The following is an 18,148-nucleotide window of genomic DNA, read 5'->3' on the forward strand; positions in this document are numbered from 1 at the left end:
TGTTTTAACCAAAGTGTACCGGTATATTTTCTGTGATATTTTTTGTAATTGTTTAAATTTGCTTATTTTGTCTGTTAGTTTGAATAACAGATTTAGTGTTTTACTAACAGAAGGACCATGTGGTAGATAAGCCTTTGGCTTAACATGTAAATCCATTCTCAATAAATGAAGTTTATTTTTATCATTATTATGACACTACTGGCGCTATATCGCGTCAATATCTACACAATATCACATCTACACCAAACCGTATGTGAATTGACTCTATAGACAGATTTGTATGTAGTATAGGTAATTAACCAAAGCGTTTTACCCACATATTGAACGGCAAATGACTTTCCTACGATACCTTGACCTGGGCCATTAATGTCAATATTAGTCAAATAAAGGTTTATGTTAATGATAAACAGTATTCCTTGTAGATGTATTCATGTTTTGTTAATCGAATACGTTTTTTTTTATTTTCTCCTTAACTTTGTTAACAGATTATCTGTAATAGTTTATTAGATATCTTAAATCATAATTACCCGATTATGCATGCATTGCATGTTGTCTTAATACAACTAATCAAACTCAACGCCTTTTCTCCTTTTTTACGATTAATTTACTCGTCTTTTTAATCCTTTTGATATTTTGTAAAACGTCAAGAGTAATGAAGTTCTTCACTTTTATTGACATGTGTAGACGCCGATTTAAATCTGCATTTTGAATTCACACACACGTGATTTTGTGAAGAGGTGTGATGTTGTATACATATAAAGGGTAATATATGTAATTATCTGCTTGATTCATCCTTGGTTTGACGTCTTAATTAAACCTCAGCTCATGTAATTGATGTTAGCCGTATATTAGCATGTCTTCTATAGAATTAAATCTATTAGAAATTGTTGCAACAGACAGGCATAAGGACATACCTGGATATTTGGCAAAGCAGTTATCACTAGTTTTTAAGTGTCAAGCAAGATTACATCCACAAAAAATCTACCAGTACCTGCAGACAGCCAGCCAGTCAGACAGTCTGAGCACAGACTGACATCCTCATAATGTTAGTAACAAAACCGTAATTTTAGGTCTACAATCCAATAAAGCTCTTTGATAAAAGCTTTTGTCAACAAAGGCGTCGTGCTCAAGACGCTGTAGAATCAGATTAAACAACATGAAACAACATACAAGTTTGTTTTGTTACAGTCGGTAAGTATATATTCATATGGCTTTTGTCGTGGGTCTGGTTATATTGCTCTAATTGGTACAAGTTATATTCTATAACTATTCCGCATAAGTATGGCATATACTGTACCTAATTCTCCTATTACTTTGTACCGGGTTTAGGGATTGCAGTTTATGGGGTTTTTTTTGGCCAACAATGTCGTACGAAATAGTTAAAACATATCATCTCATCTTCTCATTCGATATCTGCTATCCAACCATAAACCACTTCCTCTTCTGGAATCACTGGTCTCATGCTTGTGGCACCTTGAAAGGGATAATCAAACATATCGGTTTGTTTTTATCAAATTATTTGTTAACTTCATGTCTTCAATCTTAAAGTATTAACCCCGGTTGTTGAATCTTTCAATATCATATATGTTTTAGTCTATGTTACCAAAATAGTTCAAGAGCTGATTTTCCTATGCAAATACTTATTTCATAAACACGCAGATGCCTATTCAATTTTGTTTAAAGTAACAATTGTTTTGCGGATATCGTGATAGAATACCAGTCGTTTTAACGCATGGCGTTCCTTAAGTGATATTTTCGTGAGATATGCCCCTATTAATTTCTCCTCCACCTTCACCGCCAGTATTTTATGCCACTGGATGTATGATAGCTATTTAGAGATGTTTGAGGACGGCATTCCTGAATCAGGAGTACTTTATACTTGAGTGTATTTGGGGGTAGAATTAGGTAGATAGTTAACCGCTGTCCTTGGCTCGGTCACCAGGCAGATCACTTTCGGTAGGTACACATAACACTCTCAGCTCTCTAAAGATTTGTAACGCGCCTTCACTTTTATATTTCCTTTTTTCTCGTTTAGAGGCACTCACCTGGCGTCTGGACACCTGGGTTTTCTACCTCTAGTGCATGGGTTACTTCATCTATAAGGTATGATTCTTCGAACATTAAATATGATATAATCATTAATTATATAGAATGTTCAGTAGTAAAATGTTGCTTACAAAATTAGGCATATCACCACGACGACCACAAAGATTGTTTGATAAGTTTAATCTCATACGATATTAAGTGATATAAATGGTTTAGTAGTAGGAATCATGTACTGGTGTTTTACGGTGATAGTTGATTTAAGATTACAAGCACAATTTTGTGTCAGGGAGCGTTTTACATATTCATTATATTATGTTGATCACAACGGCTGTAATGGTAATGTGTTAATCACGATGATTATTTGGAGTTTACGATGACTTTCGTTTTTTTATCAACTTAAGTTATCATGGAGATGCAAAGTCTATGATAAAATGGCTATCATGACATTGTGTTGTTTAAGATAAAAAGTTATCATGACATTGTGTTGTTTAAGATAAAAGGTTGTCATGATATTGTGTTATTTAAGATAAAAGGTTGTCATGGCATTGTGTTGTTTAAGATGAAAGGTTGTCATGACATTGTGTTGTTTAACATAATATGTTGTCATGGCATTGTGTTGTTTAAGATAAAAAGTTATCATGACATTGTGTTGTTTAAGAAAAGAGGTTGCCATGATATTGTGTTGTTTAAGATAAAAGATTGTCATGGCATTGTGTTGTTTAAGATAAAAGGTTGTCATAACATTGTGTTGTTTAAGAAAAGAGGTTGCCATGATATTGTGTTGTTTAAGATAAAAGATTGTCATGACATTGTGTTGTTTAAGATAAAAGGTTGTCATGACATTGTGTTGTTTAAGATAAAAAGTTATCATGACATTTTGTTGTTGAAGATAAAAGGTTGTCATGAGATTGTGTTGTTGAAAATAAAAGGTTGTCATGACATTGTGTTGTTTAAGATAAAAGGTTGTCATGACATTGTGTTGTTTAAGATAAAAGGTTGTCATGACATTGTGTTGTTTAAGATAAAAGGTTGTCATGACATTGTGTTGTTGAAAATAAAAGGTTGTCATGACATTGTGTTGTTTAAGATAAAAGGTTGTCATGACATTGTATTGTTGAAAATAAAAGGTTGTCATGACATTGTGTTGTTTAAAATAAAAGGTGGTCATGACATTGTGTTGTTGAAAATAAAAGGTTGTCATGACATTGTGTTGTTGAAAATAATAGGTTGTCATGACATTGTGTTGTTTAAGATAAAATGTTGTCATGACATTGTGTTGTTTAAGATAAAAGGTTGTCATGGCATTGTGATGTTAAAGATAAAAGGTTGTCATGACATTGTTTTGTTTTAAATAAAAGGTTTGTCGTGATATTGTGTTGTTTAAGATAAAAGGTTGTCATGATATTGTGTTGTTTAAGATAAAAGGTTTGTCATGTTGTTATGTTGCTTAAAATAAAAGGTTGTCATGACATTGTGTTTTCTGAGATAAAAGGTGGTCATGACATTGTGTTGTTTAAGATAAAAGGTTTGTCATGTTGTTATGTTGTTTATGAACTAGTTCATGTCACATTGATGAGTGGTGTAATGAATTTATCGTTTATCGGATAATTTGGTTATCTAAAAAGTTTGTCTTATATAATTTATTTTTTTGGATTTAGTTTAACTTGAATGACATTTATTTAGGTACATAATAACATGACTTTTACATTCATACACACACATATTAAATTATGTATTATTGAAAATTGATATTGTTTCTCAAATTGAATCAAAATTATTGTTTATACATTCGTATGCAAAGTGCAGACAACAGAGAGAATATGATAATGTAAATATTTACATGGCACCGCTTGTGTTGACAAGAAAGATTAATTACGTGTTGTAACGAAAATATAGATATTGTTGCGTTATTCATTTGGACATTATAAACATTATCATTTTATCCCAAGGGAAAAGATTCAATTTGACAAAAAAATGTTTTACATAGTAATGTTATTACCCATGCGTGTATCTTCAATTTACTTTATTATCTTCCATTTATGTCGAATTTCAACAATATTACTTCGTTTGTAAAATTCAATTATTGGTGAAATCAATCTTTTAAGAATAATTTGAATTAATGTATATCGCCGTAATTCATATTAAATTCATTACAGATTTATAAAAGTCATTTCCCTCTATGAATACTTATAAAAACAGCTTCATTATTTAATCCTCTACAAACTCACCTATCTACAAACATATAAACATAACTTTCACTCTTCGTGTATACTCATGTACTTATTCATAAACGGTATTTGGTCGATTAATTAAAAACGTCGGACGTGCTATATCATTATAGTATAAATATAATACGCTTTATTCACAATTCTTCGTTCATGTAAACATGAAATTAGAATTCTACAAAGGTTCACAGTCCGCTGACTTTGTCAGCAGGAATATCATAACTTAACAAGAGGTCTTTATCGTGTGTGCTCGCCTACAATACCGGTCTGTACACACAAACCAGATCTCTGAGTCCTTATACGAATTAAATTTCATTATATGTGTGGAAAGCGAGTACACTTAACAAGCTTTAGGGACCACATTTGAGAAACAGGGTTACATGTATCTCAACTAATTATAAATTCGTGTTTTCCCATTCATATTATGCGGAATTTAAATACTAGGGCGCCGGGATTTTTGGCAGTCAATATTTACAAAGCTTTTGACTTCTACTAGACACCTGAACGTGAAGTTAAGTTTATACTTACACCTGAAGTGGTGAAAATCCAAACTATAAATTAGGCCTCCTTGTTTTGTAACTGACCAGAACACTGTAGAAGTGTAATGGTAACATCTGCTTTTGCTCCAATCTAAAGGAGACAACATTTTCCCTCGAGTTTCATTTCGTCTTGTGCCTCAGATATATGTTTCATAATTTGATAGGTAGCCTCTTATTGTATTCTGTGTTTAGTTTGATTGGATGTGTTACAAAATAATTAAGTGTTAATGTGCATATTTCTTACTCATTAAAGTTCATTTAAACACCAATAACAATACACTGGCCTTATTGTCAAGGTGTTGAAGGGCTATATTTTCCACCAACACCAGATATTAAATTAGTTATGAAATTTTTCGTCTCTAAAAAGGCTCAATCCTTCAGTTATAATGTGTGTGTACCTATGTGACTATATCATCAGTTACATAGTGTGTACCTATGTGACCATATCATCAGTTACATAGTGTGTGTACCTATGTGACTATATCATCAGTTACATAGTGTGTGTACCTATGTGACTATATCATCAGTTACAATGTGTGTGTACCTATGTGACTATATCATCAGTTACAATGTGTGTGTACCTATGTGACTATATCATCAGTTACAATGTGTGTGTACCTATGTGACTATATCATCAGTTACATAGTGTGTGTACCTATGTGACTATATCATCAGTTACAATGTGTGTGTACCTATGTGACTATATCATCAGTTACAATGTGTGTGTACCTATGTGACTATATCATCAGTTACAATGTGTGTGTACCTATGTGACTATATCATCAGTTACAATGTGTGTGTACCTATGTGACTATATCATCAGTTACAATGTGTGTGTACCTATGTGACTATACATCAGTTACATAGTGTGTGTGTGTACCTATGTGACTATATCATCAGTTACAATGTGTGTGTACCTATGTGACTATATCATCAGTTACATAGTGTGTGTACCTATGTGACTATATCATCAGTTACATAGTGTGTGTATCAATGTGACTATATCATCAGTTACAATGTGTGTGTACCAATGTGACTATATCATCAGTTACATAGTGTGTGTACCAATGTGACTATATCATCAGTTACATAGTGTGTGTATCAATGTGACTATATCATCAGTTACATAGTGTGTGTACCTATGTGACTATATCATCAGTTACATAGTGTGTGTACCTATGTGACTATATCATCAGTTACATAGTGTGTGTACCTATGTGACTATATCATCAGTTACAATGTGTGTGTACCTATGTGACTATATCATCAGTTACATAGTGTGTGTACCTATGTGACTATATCATCAGTTACATAGTGTGTGTACCTATGTGACTATATCATCAGTTACATAGTGTGTGTACCTATGTGACTATATCATCAGTTACATAGTGTGTGTACCTATGTGACTATCATCAGTTACATAGTGTGTGTACCTATGTGACTATATCATCAGTTACATAGTGTGTGTACCTATGTGACTATATCATCAGTTACATAGTGTGTGTACCTATGTGACTATATCATCAGTTACATAGTGTGTGTACCTATGTGACTATATCATCATCAGTTACATAGTGTGTGTACCTATGTGACTATATCATCAGTTACATAATGTGTGTGTACCTATGTGACTATATCATCAGTTACATAGTGTGTGTACCTATGTGACTATATCATCAGTTACAATGTGTGTGTACCTATGTGACTATATCATCAGTTACATAGTGTGTGTACCTATGTGACTATATCATCAGTTACATAGTGTGTGTACCTATGTGACTATATCATCAGTTACAATGTGTGTGTACCTATGTGACTATATCATCAGTTATATAGTGTGTGTACCTATGTGACTATATCATCAGTTAATAGTGTGTGTACCTATGTGACTATATCATCAGTTACATAGTGTGTGTACCAATGTGACTATATCATCAGTTTACATAGTGTGTGTACCTATGTGACCATATCATCAGTTACATAGTGTGTGACTATCATCAGTTACTGTGTGACTATGTATATCATCAGTTACATAGTGTGTGTACCTATGTGACTATATCATCAGTTACATAGTGTGTGTACCTATGTGACTATATCAATCAGTTACATAGTGTGTGTACCTATGTGACTATATCATCAGTTACATAGTGTGTGTACCTATGTGACTATATCATCAGTTACATAGTGTGTGTACCTATGTGACTATATCATCAGTTACATAGTGTGTGTACCTATGTGACTATATCATCAGTTACATAGTGTGTGTACCTATGTGACTATATCATCAGTTACATAGTGTGTGTACCTATGTGACTATCATCAGTTACATAGTGTGTGTACCTATGTGACTATATCATCAGTTACATAGTGTGTGTACCTATGTGACTATATCATCAGTTACATAGTGTGTGTACCTATGTGACTATATCATCAGTTACATAGTGTGTGTACCTATGTGACTATCATCAGTTACATAGTGTGTGTACCTATGTGACTATATCATCAGTTACATAGTGTGTGTACCTATGTGACTATATCATCAGTTACATAGTGTGTGTACCTATGTGACTATATCATCAGTTACATAGTGTGTGTACCTATGTGACTATATCATCAGTTACATAGTGTGTGTACCTATGTGACTATATCATCAGTTACATAGTGTGTGTGTACCAATGTGACTATATCATCAGTTATATAGTGTGTGTACCTATGTGACTATATCATCAGTTACATAGTGTGTGTACCTATGTGACTATATCATCAGTTACATAGTGTGTGTACCTATGTGACTATATCATCAGTTACAATGTGTGTGTACCTATGTGACTATATCATCAGTTACATAGTGTGTGTACCTATGTGACTATATCATCAGTTACATAGTGTGTGTACCTATGTGACTATATATCATCAGTTACATAGTGTGTGTACCTACGTGACTATATCATCAGTTACATAGTGTGTGTACCTATGTGACTATATCATCAGTTACATAGTGTGTGTACCTATGTGACTATATCATCAGTTACATAGTGTGTGTACCTATGTGACTATATCATCAGTTACATAGTGTGTGTACCTATGTGACTATATCATCAGTTACATATGTGTGTGTACCTATGTGACTATATCATCAGTTACATAGTGTGTGTACCTATGTGACTATATTATCAGTTACATAGTGTGTGTACCTATGTGACTATATCATCAGTTACATAGTGTGTGTGTACCTATGTGACTATATCATCAGTTACATAGTGTGTGTACCTATGTGACTATATCATCAGTTATATAGTGTGTGTACCTATGTGACTATATCATCAGTTACAATGTGTGTGTACCTATGTGACTATATCATCAGTTACAATGTGTGTGTGTACCTATGTGACTATATCATCAGTTACAATGTGTGTGTACCTATGTGACTATATCATCAGTTACAATGTGTGTGTACCTATGTGACTATATCATCAGTTACATAGTGTGTGTACCTATGTGACTATATCATCAGTTACAAGTTGTGTACCTATGTGACTATATCATCAGTTACAAGTGTGTGTACCTATGTGACTATATCATCAGTTACACATGTGTGTGTACCTATGTGACTATATCATCAGTTACATAGTGTGTGTACCTATGTGACTATATCATCAGTTACATATGTGTGTGTGTACCTATGTGACTATATCATCAGTTACATAGTGTGTGTACCTATGTGACTATATATCATCAGTTACATAGTGTGTGTACCTATGTGACTATATATCATCAGTTACAATGTGTGTGTACCTATGTGACTATATCATCAGTTATATAGTGTGTGTACCTATGTGACTATATCATCAGTTACAATGTGTGTGTACCTATGTGACTATATCATCAGTTACAATGTGTGTGTACCTATGTGACTATATCATCAGTTACAATGTGTGTGTGTGTACCTATGTGACTATATCATCAGTTACAAGTGTGTGTACCTATGTGACTATATCATCAGTACAATGTGTGTGTACCTATGTGACTATATCATCAGTTACAATGTGTGTGTACCTATGTGACTATATCATCAGTTACAATAGTGTGTGTACCTATGTGACTATATCATCAGTTACATGTGTGTGTACCTATGTGACTATATCATCAGTTACATAGTGTGTGTACCTATGTGACTATATCATCAGTTACATGTGTGTGTACCTATGTGACTATATCATCAGTTACAATGTGTGTGTACCTATGTGACTATATCATCAGTTACAATGTGTGTGTACCTATGTGACTATATCATCAGTTACATAGTGTGTGTACCTATGTGACTATATCATCAGTTACAATGTGTGTGTGTACCTATGTGACTATATCATCAGTTACACAGTTGTGTACCTATGTGACTATATCATCAGTTACATAGTGTGTGTACCTATGTGACTATATCATCAGCTACAATGTGTGTGTATGTGACTATATCATCAGTTACATAGTGTGTGTACCAATGTGACTATATCATCATCATGTGTGTGACATGTGACTATCATCAGTCATAGTGTGTGTACCTATGTGACTATATCATCAGTTACATAGTGTGTGTACCTATGTGACTATATCATCAGTTAATGTGTGTGTACCTTGGACTATATCATCAGTTATGTGTGTGTGTACCTATGTGACTATATCATCAGTTACAATGTGTGTGTACCAATGTGACTATATCATCAGTTACAATGTGTGTGTGTATCAATGTGACTATATCATCAGTTACATAGTGTGTGTACCTATGTGACTATATCATCAGTACATGTGTGTGTACATATCATCATAAGTGTGTGTACCTATGTGACTATATCATCAGTTACATAGTGTGTGTACCTATGTGACTATATCATCAGTTACATAGTGTGTGTACCAATGTGACTATATCATCAGCTACAATGTGTGTGTATAATGTGACTATATCATCAGTTACATAGTGTGTGTACCAATGGACTATATCATCAGTTACATAGTGTGTGTACCAATGTGACTATATCATCAGTTACAATGTGTGTGTACCAATGTGACTATATCATCAGTTACATAGTGTGTGTACCTATGTGACTATATCATCAGTTACATAGTGTGTGTACCTATGTGACTATATCATCATTTACATGTGTTACTATGTGACTATATCATCAGTTACATAGTGTGTGTACCTATGTGACTATATCATCAGTTACAATGTGTGTGTACCTATGTGACTATATCATCAGTTACATAGTGAGTGTACCTATGTGACTATCATCAGTTACATAGTGTGTGTACCTATGTGACTATATCATCAGTTACAATGTGTGTGTACAATGTGTGTGTACCTATGTGACTATATCATCAGTTATATAGTGTGTGTACCAATGTGACTATATCATCAGTTATATAGTGTGTGTACCTATGTGACTATATCATCAGTTACATAGTGTGTGTACCTATGTGACTATATCATCAGTTACATAGTGTGTGTACCTATGTGACTATATCATCAGTTACATAGTGTGTGTACCAATGTGACTATATCATCAGTTACATAGTGTGTGTATCAATGTGACTATATCATCAGTTACAATGTGTGTGTACCAATGTGACTATATCATCAGTTATATAGTGTGTGTACCTATGTGACTATATCATCAGTTATGTGTGTGTGTACCAATGTAACTATATCATCAGTTATATAGTGTGTGTACCTATGTGACTATATCATCAGTTACATAGTGTGTGTACCAATGTGACTATATCATCAGTTACATAGTGTGTGTACCTATGTGACTATATCATCAGTTATATAGTGTGTGTACCAATGTGACTATATCATCAGTTACATAGTGTGCGTATCAATGTGACTATATCATCAGCTACAATGTGTGAGTACCAATGTGACTATATCATCAGTTATATAGTGTGTGCACCTATGTGACTATATCATCAGTTACATAGTGTGTGTACCTATGTGACTATATCATCAGTTACATAGTGTGTGTGTACCTATGTGACTATATTATCAATTACATAGTGTGTGTACCTATGTGACTATATCATCAGTTACACAGTATGTGTACCTATGGTGACTATATTATCAGTTACATAGTGTGTGTACCTATGTGACTATACATCAGTTACAATGTGTGTGTACCTATGTGACTATCATCAGTTACAATGTGTGTGTACCTATGTGACTATATCATCATTACAATGTGTGTGTACCTATGTCACATATCATCAGTTACATAGTGAGTGTACCTATGTGACTATATCATCAGTTACATAGTGTGTGTACCTATGTGACTATATCATCAGTTACATAGTGTGTGTACCTATGTGACTATATCATCAGTTACATAGTGTGTGTACCAATGTGACTATATCATCAGATATATCAGTTAATAGTGTGTGTACCTATGTGACTATATCATCAGTTACATAGTGTGTGTACCTATGTGACTATATCATCAGTTACATAGTGTGTGTACCTATGTGACTATATCATCAGTTACATAGTGTGTGTACCTATGTGACTATATCATCAGTTACATAGTGTGTGTACCTATGTGACTATATCATCAGTTACATAGTGTGTGTACCTATGTGACATATCATCAGTTACATAGTGTGTGTACCTATGTGACTATATCATCAGTTACATAGTGTGTGTACCTATGTGACTATATCATCAGTTACAATGTGTGTGTACCAATGTGACTATATCATCAGTTACAATGTGTGTGTACCTATGTGACTATATCATCAGTTACATAGTGTGTGTACCTATGTGACTATATCATCACTTACATAGTGTGTGTACCTATGTGACTATATCATCAGTTACAATGTGTGTGTAACCTATGTGACTATATCATCAGTTACAATGTGTGTACCATGTGACTAACATTCAATGTGTGTGTACCTATGTGACTATCATCAGTTACATAGTGTGTGTACCTATGTGACTATATCATCAGTTACAATGTGTGTGTACCTATGTGACTATATCATCAGTTACAATGTGTGTGTACCTATGTGACTATATCATCAGTTACATAGTGTGTGTACCTATGTGACTATATCATCAGTTATATAGTGTGTGTACCTATGTGACTATATCATCAGTTACAATGTGTGTGTACCTATGTGACTATATCATCAGTTACATAGTGTGTGTACCTATGTGACTATATCATCAGTTACATAGTGTGTGTACCTATGTGACTATATCATCAGTTACAATGTGTGTGTACCTATGTGACTATATCATCAGTTACATAGTGTGTGTACCTATGTGACTATATCATCAGTTACATAGTGTGTGTACCTATGTGACTATATCATCAGTTACATAGTGTGTGTACCTATGTGACTATATCATCAGTTACAATGTGTGTGTACCTATGTGACTATATCATCAGTTACAATGTGTGTGTACTGACTATCATCAGCTACAATTGTGTGTGTACTATGTGACTATATCATCAGTTACAATGTGTGTGTACCAATGTGACTATATCATCAGCTACAATGTGTGTGTACCAATGTGACTATATCATCAGTTACATAGTGTGTGTACCTATGTGACTATCATCAGTTACATAGTGTGTGTACCTATGTGACTATATCATCAGTTACATAGTGTGTGTACCTATGTGACTATATCATCAGTTACAATGTGTGTGTACCTATGTGACTATATCATCAGTTACATAGTGTGTGTACCTATGTGACTATATCATCAGTTACATAGTGTGTGTACCTATGTGACTATATCATCAGTTACATAGTGTGTGTACCTATGTGACTATATCATCAGTTATATAGTGTGTGTACCTATGTGACTATATCATCAGTTACATAGTGTGTGTACCTATGTGACTATATCATCAGTTACATAGTGTGTGTACCTATGTGACCATATCATCAGTTACATAGTGTGTGTACCTATGTGACTATATCATCAGTTACAATGTGTGTGTACCTATGTGACTATATCATCAGTTACATAGTGTGTGTACCTATGTGACTATATTATCAGTTACATAGTGTGTGTACCTATGTGACTATATCATCAGTTACATAGTGTGTGTACCTATGTGACTATATCATCAGTTACATAGTGTGTGTACCTATGTGACTATATCATCAGTTACATAGTGTGTGTACCTATGTGACTATATCATCAGTTACATAGTGTGTGTACCTATGTGACTATATCATCAGTTACATAGTGTGTGTATCTATGTGACTATCATCAGTTACATAGTGTGTGTACCTATGTGACCATATCATCAGTTACTCAGTGACTCTATCATCAGTTACATAGTGTGTGTACCTTTTTAACCATATCATCAGGTAATGGCTGACTACATTCCGGAAAGGAAAACAAACAATATAGTGTTTTACAATTACAATATCAGCATATATATATAGATGGCCTAAGATGAAGTTACAACACTACACAAATGCAAATTTTTTTGTGATTTTTTTCCAATGAAGAATAATTCCGCTGTTTTGCCACATGATGTAGTGATAATCAACTCGCGCGCGGTAATTAGGAGGACGCTAGAAATCATAAGACGACCCGTGTTATGAAAATTAACTTTTCATTTAACTTTTGATAATGTTTGACATGGTGAGTGTAGTCAGCTAATACCTCCTGAAACCTAATAAGGTATCAACTCGTTTTACAAGTACTCTACACGGGTGAACAGCAGTGGATGACATCTGTAATCGGATTATATATAGGGTATCAAGTACAGTCTAACCCATTAGGTAATATAAACATTCCGCGTGATTGACTTTAATACCATGTACCGTTCTTAATTAACTTCGCCCAAAAAGAGCGTCAATTGGAGTAATTTTACGGCCGTTACGGTTCAGCTATGAATACAACTATTTGCTTATGATTTACAACTACTGAACTAGCTCTAAAAGCAATCAAAATAATACTTTTTAAATATAAATTATTATATTTTTCCCGAAACAAACTTGAATTACTAATTTTATCATCAAGATTGAATTAACATTTAAGTATAAAAGATGTCACCTGTATATCATGTGAAGTTACTTAGCAGATATTTTATTATCGATAATATATATATATAAATATTTATCAATTAAGGACATTTGCTAAGGTCCATATAATTTTATACCGCTGTTATACACCCTCTGTCATTATTTAATTCTACCTCTACTTTTTATATAGGATATGAGAAATAATATCTCCGTTATAAGAATATATAACTGATTTCAAATCCAAATAACGTTTGCACATAGACACATCATATTAGTACAAGGACTGCTTTGTGCCACATCGTTTTTTCGTCTTGAAAATTGACAACTTCTGTGTCTTGTGTTTACTAGGCGAAAATATGAAAAATAAAACACGTAAAGAAGAAATTGAGGCACGTTAATTAGCGGCTTAAATCTGCATCTATTTGCTTCAAAACATTAAGTTTGTTATCGTTTTGTCTTCTTGCAACCTTATTTTACGGCGACTTCATTTTGCGTTTTTAAGTATAACGCATTTTTCACGACGGTGTAATTTCATGATTTTCGGGATACCTACTATAAAACAGAGAAAGGGACGACAGTCGCCATATTGGGTTTTTTACCCCCACGTGGATTAAAGTTAATTTTTTCACAATAGTATACCCTTTTTCCTAGAGTCAATACCTCTGACTAAACCACAGGGACCTGGCACGGTTTTTTTTAAACTAACAGTATATATAGATATATATATATATTATAGTATCAAGGGTATGAACTCGGCGGACGAGAAAAACGGACCTATTTTTTTAAAACCATGATTATTTTAATAAATGGGTTATATACAGTATTGACGGATATCTTATCTTAAAGAGAAATAATTCATCTTTCCATTGAGTGCTTGATGAACAAAATTGGCCAAGTATTGACGAAGTTATGGCTTGATGAATCGGGAAATTTACGAAAAATATGCTAGGTAGACATTTCCCTGTCCGGTCGAAATGTCGTCTCGGCTCTAATGGGCACCTAAAAAACCAAGCCAAAACCACAAAATCTACGCTTGTGGTGGTAAACAGTACCCATAACTGTGTTCATCCACAATCTCCTTTGGAGGTGTCATGACCCGTACTTTGTAGAAACTCCATTTAAACATCGTGTAGCTCACTTACTTTAACCGTCACCGCCATGTTCATTTGTTTTTCGGAACGCTTCTCGAGTTTACCTACAAACACAACATTACATAATTTGCATAATGTAGTCACGATATGTAAAGTCGAGAAGCGTTCCGAGAGAAAAATGAACATGGCGGTGACGGTTAAAGTATGTGAGCTACACGATGTTTAAATGGAGTTTCTACAAAGTACGGGTCATGACACCTCCAAAGGAGATTGTGGATGAAAAAAGTTATGGGTACTGTTTACCACCACAGGCGTAGATTTTGTGGTTTTGGCTTGGTTTTTAGGTGCCCATTAGAGCCGAGACGACATTTTGACCGGACAGGGAAATGTCTACCTAGCATATTTTTCGTAAATTTCCCGATTCATCAAGCCATAACTTCGTCAATACTTGGCCAATTTTGTTCATCAAGCACTCAATGGAAAGATAAATTATTTCTCTTTAAGGTAAGATATCCGTCAATGTTGTATAGAACCCATTTATTAAAATAATCATGGTTTTAAAAAAATAGGTCCGTTTTTCTCGACCGCCGAGTTCATACCCTTGATACTATAATATATATATGTATACTATTGGTTAAAAATTTTCGTGCCAGGTCCCTGTGGACTAAACCCATTGAATGACATTGCAGGGGAAGCCACTCTAATCGCTCTTCACTAGAACGTTGCTTTCGATGTCACAAGTCAGAAAGCGCCGGTAATTTTGGATTAAAATATTGCGTTTGACTATATAGACATCGTTTATATGCTTTTGCATGGTTTGTGTGTGATTATGGATTATCGGAGGACTGATGCGTGACTATGACTCTAGGGGAAAAGGTATACTATTGTGAAAAAATTAACTTTAATCGAGGTGGGGGTAAAAAATCAAATATGGTGACTGTCGTCCCTTTCTCTGTTTTATAGTAAATATCCCGATTTTTTAATAATTTTTCAAATCTCGTATTAAAAATAAAATCACATGACTGTCATATATACTCATCAGACCATCCACTAAATACAAAAATGAATGACAACATCCATTTTCATTGAGTTGGCCCTCTGTGATTAAGAGATGGAACATATTGGATTTGCTATTAATGATGAAAACATGTTTGTATCTACTTTCAGAACACCGCGATGGGTATAAGATCTGACACGTGATAATTAGCACGAGGAGTCACGAGTGATAAACATGTCGAGGAGTCAGTTTAATGACAGGATTCTCCGTGGATTCATATTGTCAAGTGATTCTCTATTCGAAATCCGACAACTGTTGGATAGACGACAAAAGACGAAATTTTCCGAAGGGCTTTCACCAGAAGCCAGGCTAGTACTAAAGCAAATGGACGATGACACTCGAGGGAACTATAATGTAGACTCGGATGATAATTCCGCTGGTGACAATGAGCAGAAATACTCAGGGGGCAAACGTGTCCAGATTTCAAAGAAGTCTCCGCGTAAATCTGGAAAGACAAGAAAACAAATTACATTTACAGACTCTCCTAGAGAAACAAAAGTTAAATTAACTACCCAAACAAGGGACGTAATCAATACAGAACCATCCTCAGCACGTGAGGTTAAAGGTCAAAGATCAGCAGACCTTCTGACCAGCGATCCAAACCCCGTCGACAAGTGTCGAGAGTGGGTAGCAGGAAACGACAGACATATAGTGGCAGGAAGTAAACTGGTGTCTACCTCACATGGAGTATCCTCCTAGTTACCCACTACAGACAGGGTGGGAGTATGTCACATAAATAATCCACATAACTGGGTCATCTTATAACGGTTTTCAATCAATTTCCAGAGAATTTACATGAAACAATTACGTTGTTCAATGAGACGCGACCTGAAGAATATGATGAGATGACAACATATTTGTTAGGACAAGGGAATGATTGTTACAAAAAGATTTAATTATTATTGGAATGTTTGATATTAATCTAATTGTGATAATGTACTTAACTAATATAATGTGCTCGAAATACTTGTTTTGGTATTAATCGAAGTAAAACGTTTTAGCGGTTTGTGTGCTAAGAAAGCATCTTTACTCATATCTATACTTGGTCATATATCGTTAGTGTAGCTGTTTAATCTAAGTATTACTCATATATTTTTGTACTTAACATGTTGTACACTTTTAATTAGACTGCAGTATGAAAATTTGGTACACTTTACATTTTTTATTGATTATTTATTGTAAAGAAACTTATTCTCGCGCGCGATTTGTTTCCTCCGACGAAATGTTGAGAACTCATAATGGGTGGGTATAGATTACTTATTAAATCGCCATAATAAGTCGTGTAACATGAACACTCGAAAATAAGTTTATTTACAGTAATGAACTGTACAGGTGATTATCTTTATTTTCATTAATACCTTTATTTTACTCCATTTTTAACTAACATGAGCATCAATTCATCTGGAAATTATTTCACACTGATGCTCAAGTATTGGAAATTAGGTTTAAAAGGAAACAACTCTGGCTGCAGGAAAATTTTTAAATTTCAAGTTAAGAAATGTATGAAAATAATATCTCGGTTGTTTTGACATGTTTAGCAAAATAGCAATCACAGTTAATCCTCGACAAATTGGTAGAACCTACTTGGAAATCCAAAATGAGTTAAAGTAATTAAATTCATTATAAAACTTGTATCAAGCGTTTGTCATCTTTGCTACATAGTATTTCATACACAAAAGTATAAGGTATATCGATTTCGAGAGGACGTTTGAAATACGGAAGTTCTCATTAAAATTCCTACATTTTTTTTTAATTTTGGACCTTGCAAGTCAGTTTATTAACTATATATTTAATTTATTGTTTTTGTATAATGACGCAAAGCTTTGGGTTCTTCAAAATGGTTTTATTTTATTTCATTGTAGGCCATGGATGTCGACAAGGGGATCTCATCTCTCTTTATTTGTTTATCATGTGTGTTGAAATCATTGGAATTCTTTGAAGAACTAATAATTTAAATGGAGACATACAAATATCAAAGAGTTGCATACTGCAGACGAAAAAGGTTTTTTTTCTGTATTACCATCTTTGTCGATTTTCAATTTTTTTATGTTGCCCCATAACATTTTTTACGATTTCCTAGACTTAGAACTTATTCGCGTCTATAAAACGGTGGTTGGGGAATAATATAAGTATAAAAAGTAACATGGA

At 34.0% G+C, this 18,148-nt stretch overlaps 1 protein-coding gene across 2 annotated transcripts; it reads left to right on the plus strand.

The window, feature by feature from the left end:
- The first annotated feature begins 1,114 nt into the window (after window positions 1-1,114).
- Window positions 1,115-17,632, plus strand: LOC138327568 (uncharacterized). Of its 2 annotated transcripts, none has more exons than XM_069273757.1 (3): window positions 1,115-1,191; window positions 2,036-2,103; window positions 16,111-17,632. In XM_069273757.1, exon 3 carries the CDS (start codon window positions 16,175-16,177, stop codon window positions 16,697-16,699), a length of 525 nt encoding a protein of 174 aa, XP_069129858.1. In that variant the 5' UTR covers window positions 1,115-1,191; window positions 2,036-2,103; window positions 16,111-16,174; the 3' UTR covers window positions 16,700-17,632. The 2 variants fall into 2 exon arrangements, with proteins under 2 accessions (XP_069129858.1, XP_069129857.1); XM_069273756.1 differs by lacking the exon at window positions 1,115-1,191 and adding an exon at window positions 1,729-1,956.
- The last annotated feature ends 516 nt before the right edge of the window (window positions 17,633-18,148 follow it).

This window comes from Argopecten irradians, chromosome 7 (assembly GCF_041381155.1).
Source record: "Argopecten irradians isolate NY chromosome 7, Ai_NY, whole genome shotgun sequence".
NCBI classification, from domain to species: domain Eukaryota; kingdom Metazoa; phylum Mollusca; class Bivalvia; order Pectinida; family Pectinidae; genus Argopecten; species Argopecten irradians.

Excerpts from the sequence above, each read along its gene's own strand:
- LOC138327568 (XM_069273757.1), top strand. The coding sequence starts at position 16,175 with ATGTCGAGGAGTCAGTTTAATGACAGGATTCTCCGTGGATTCATATTG.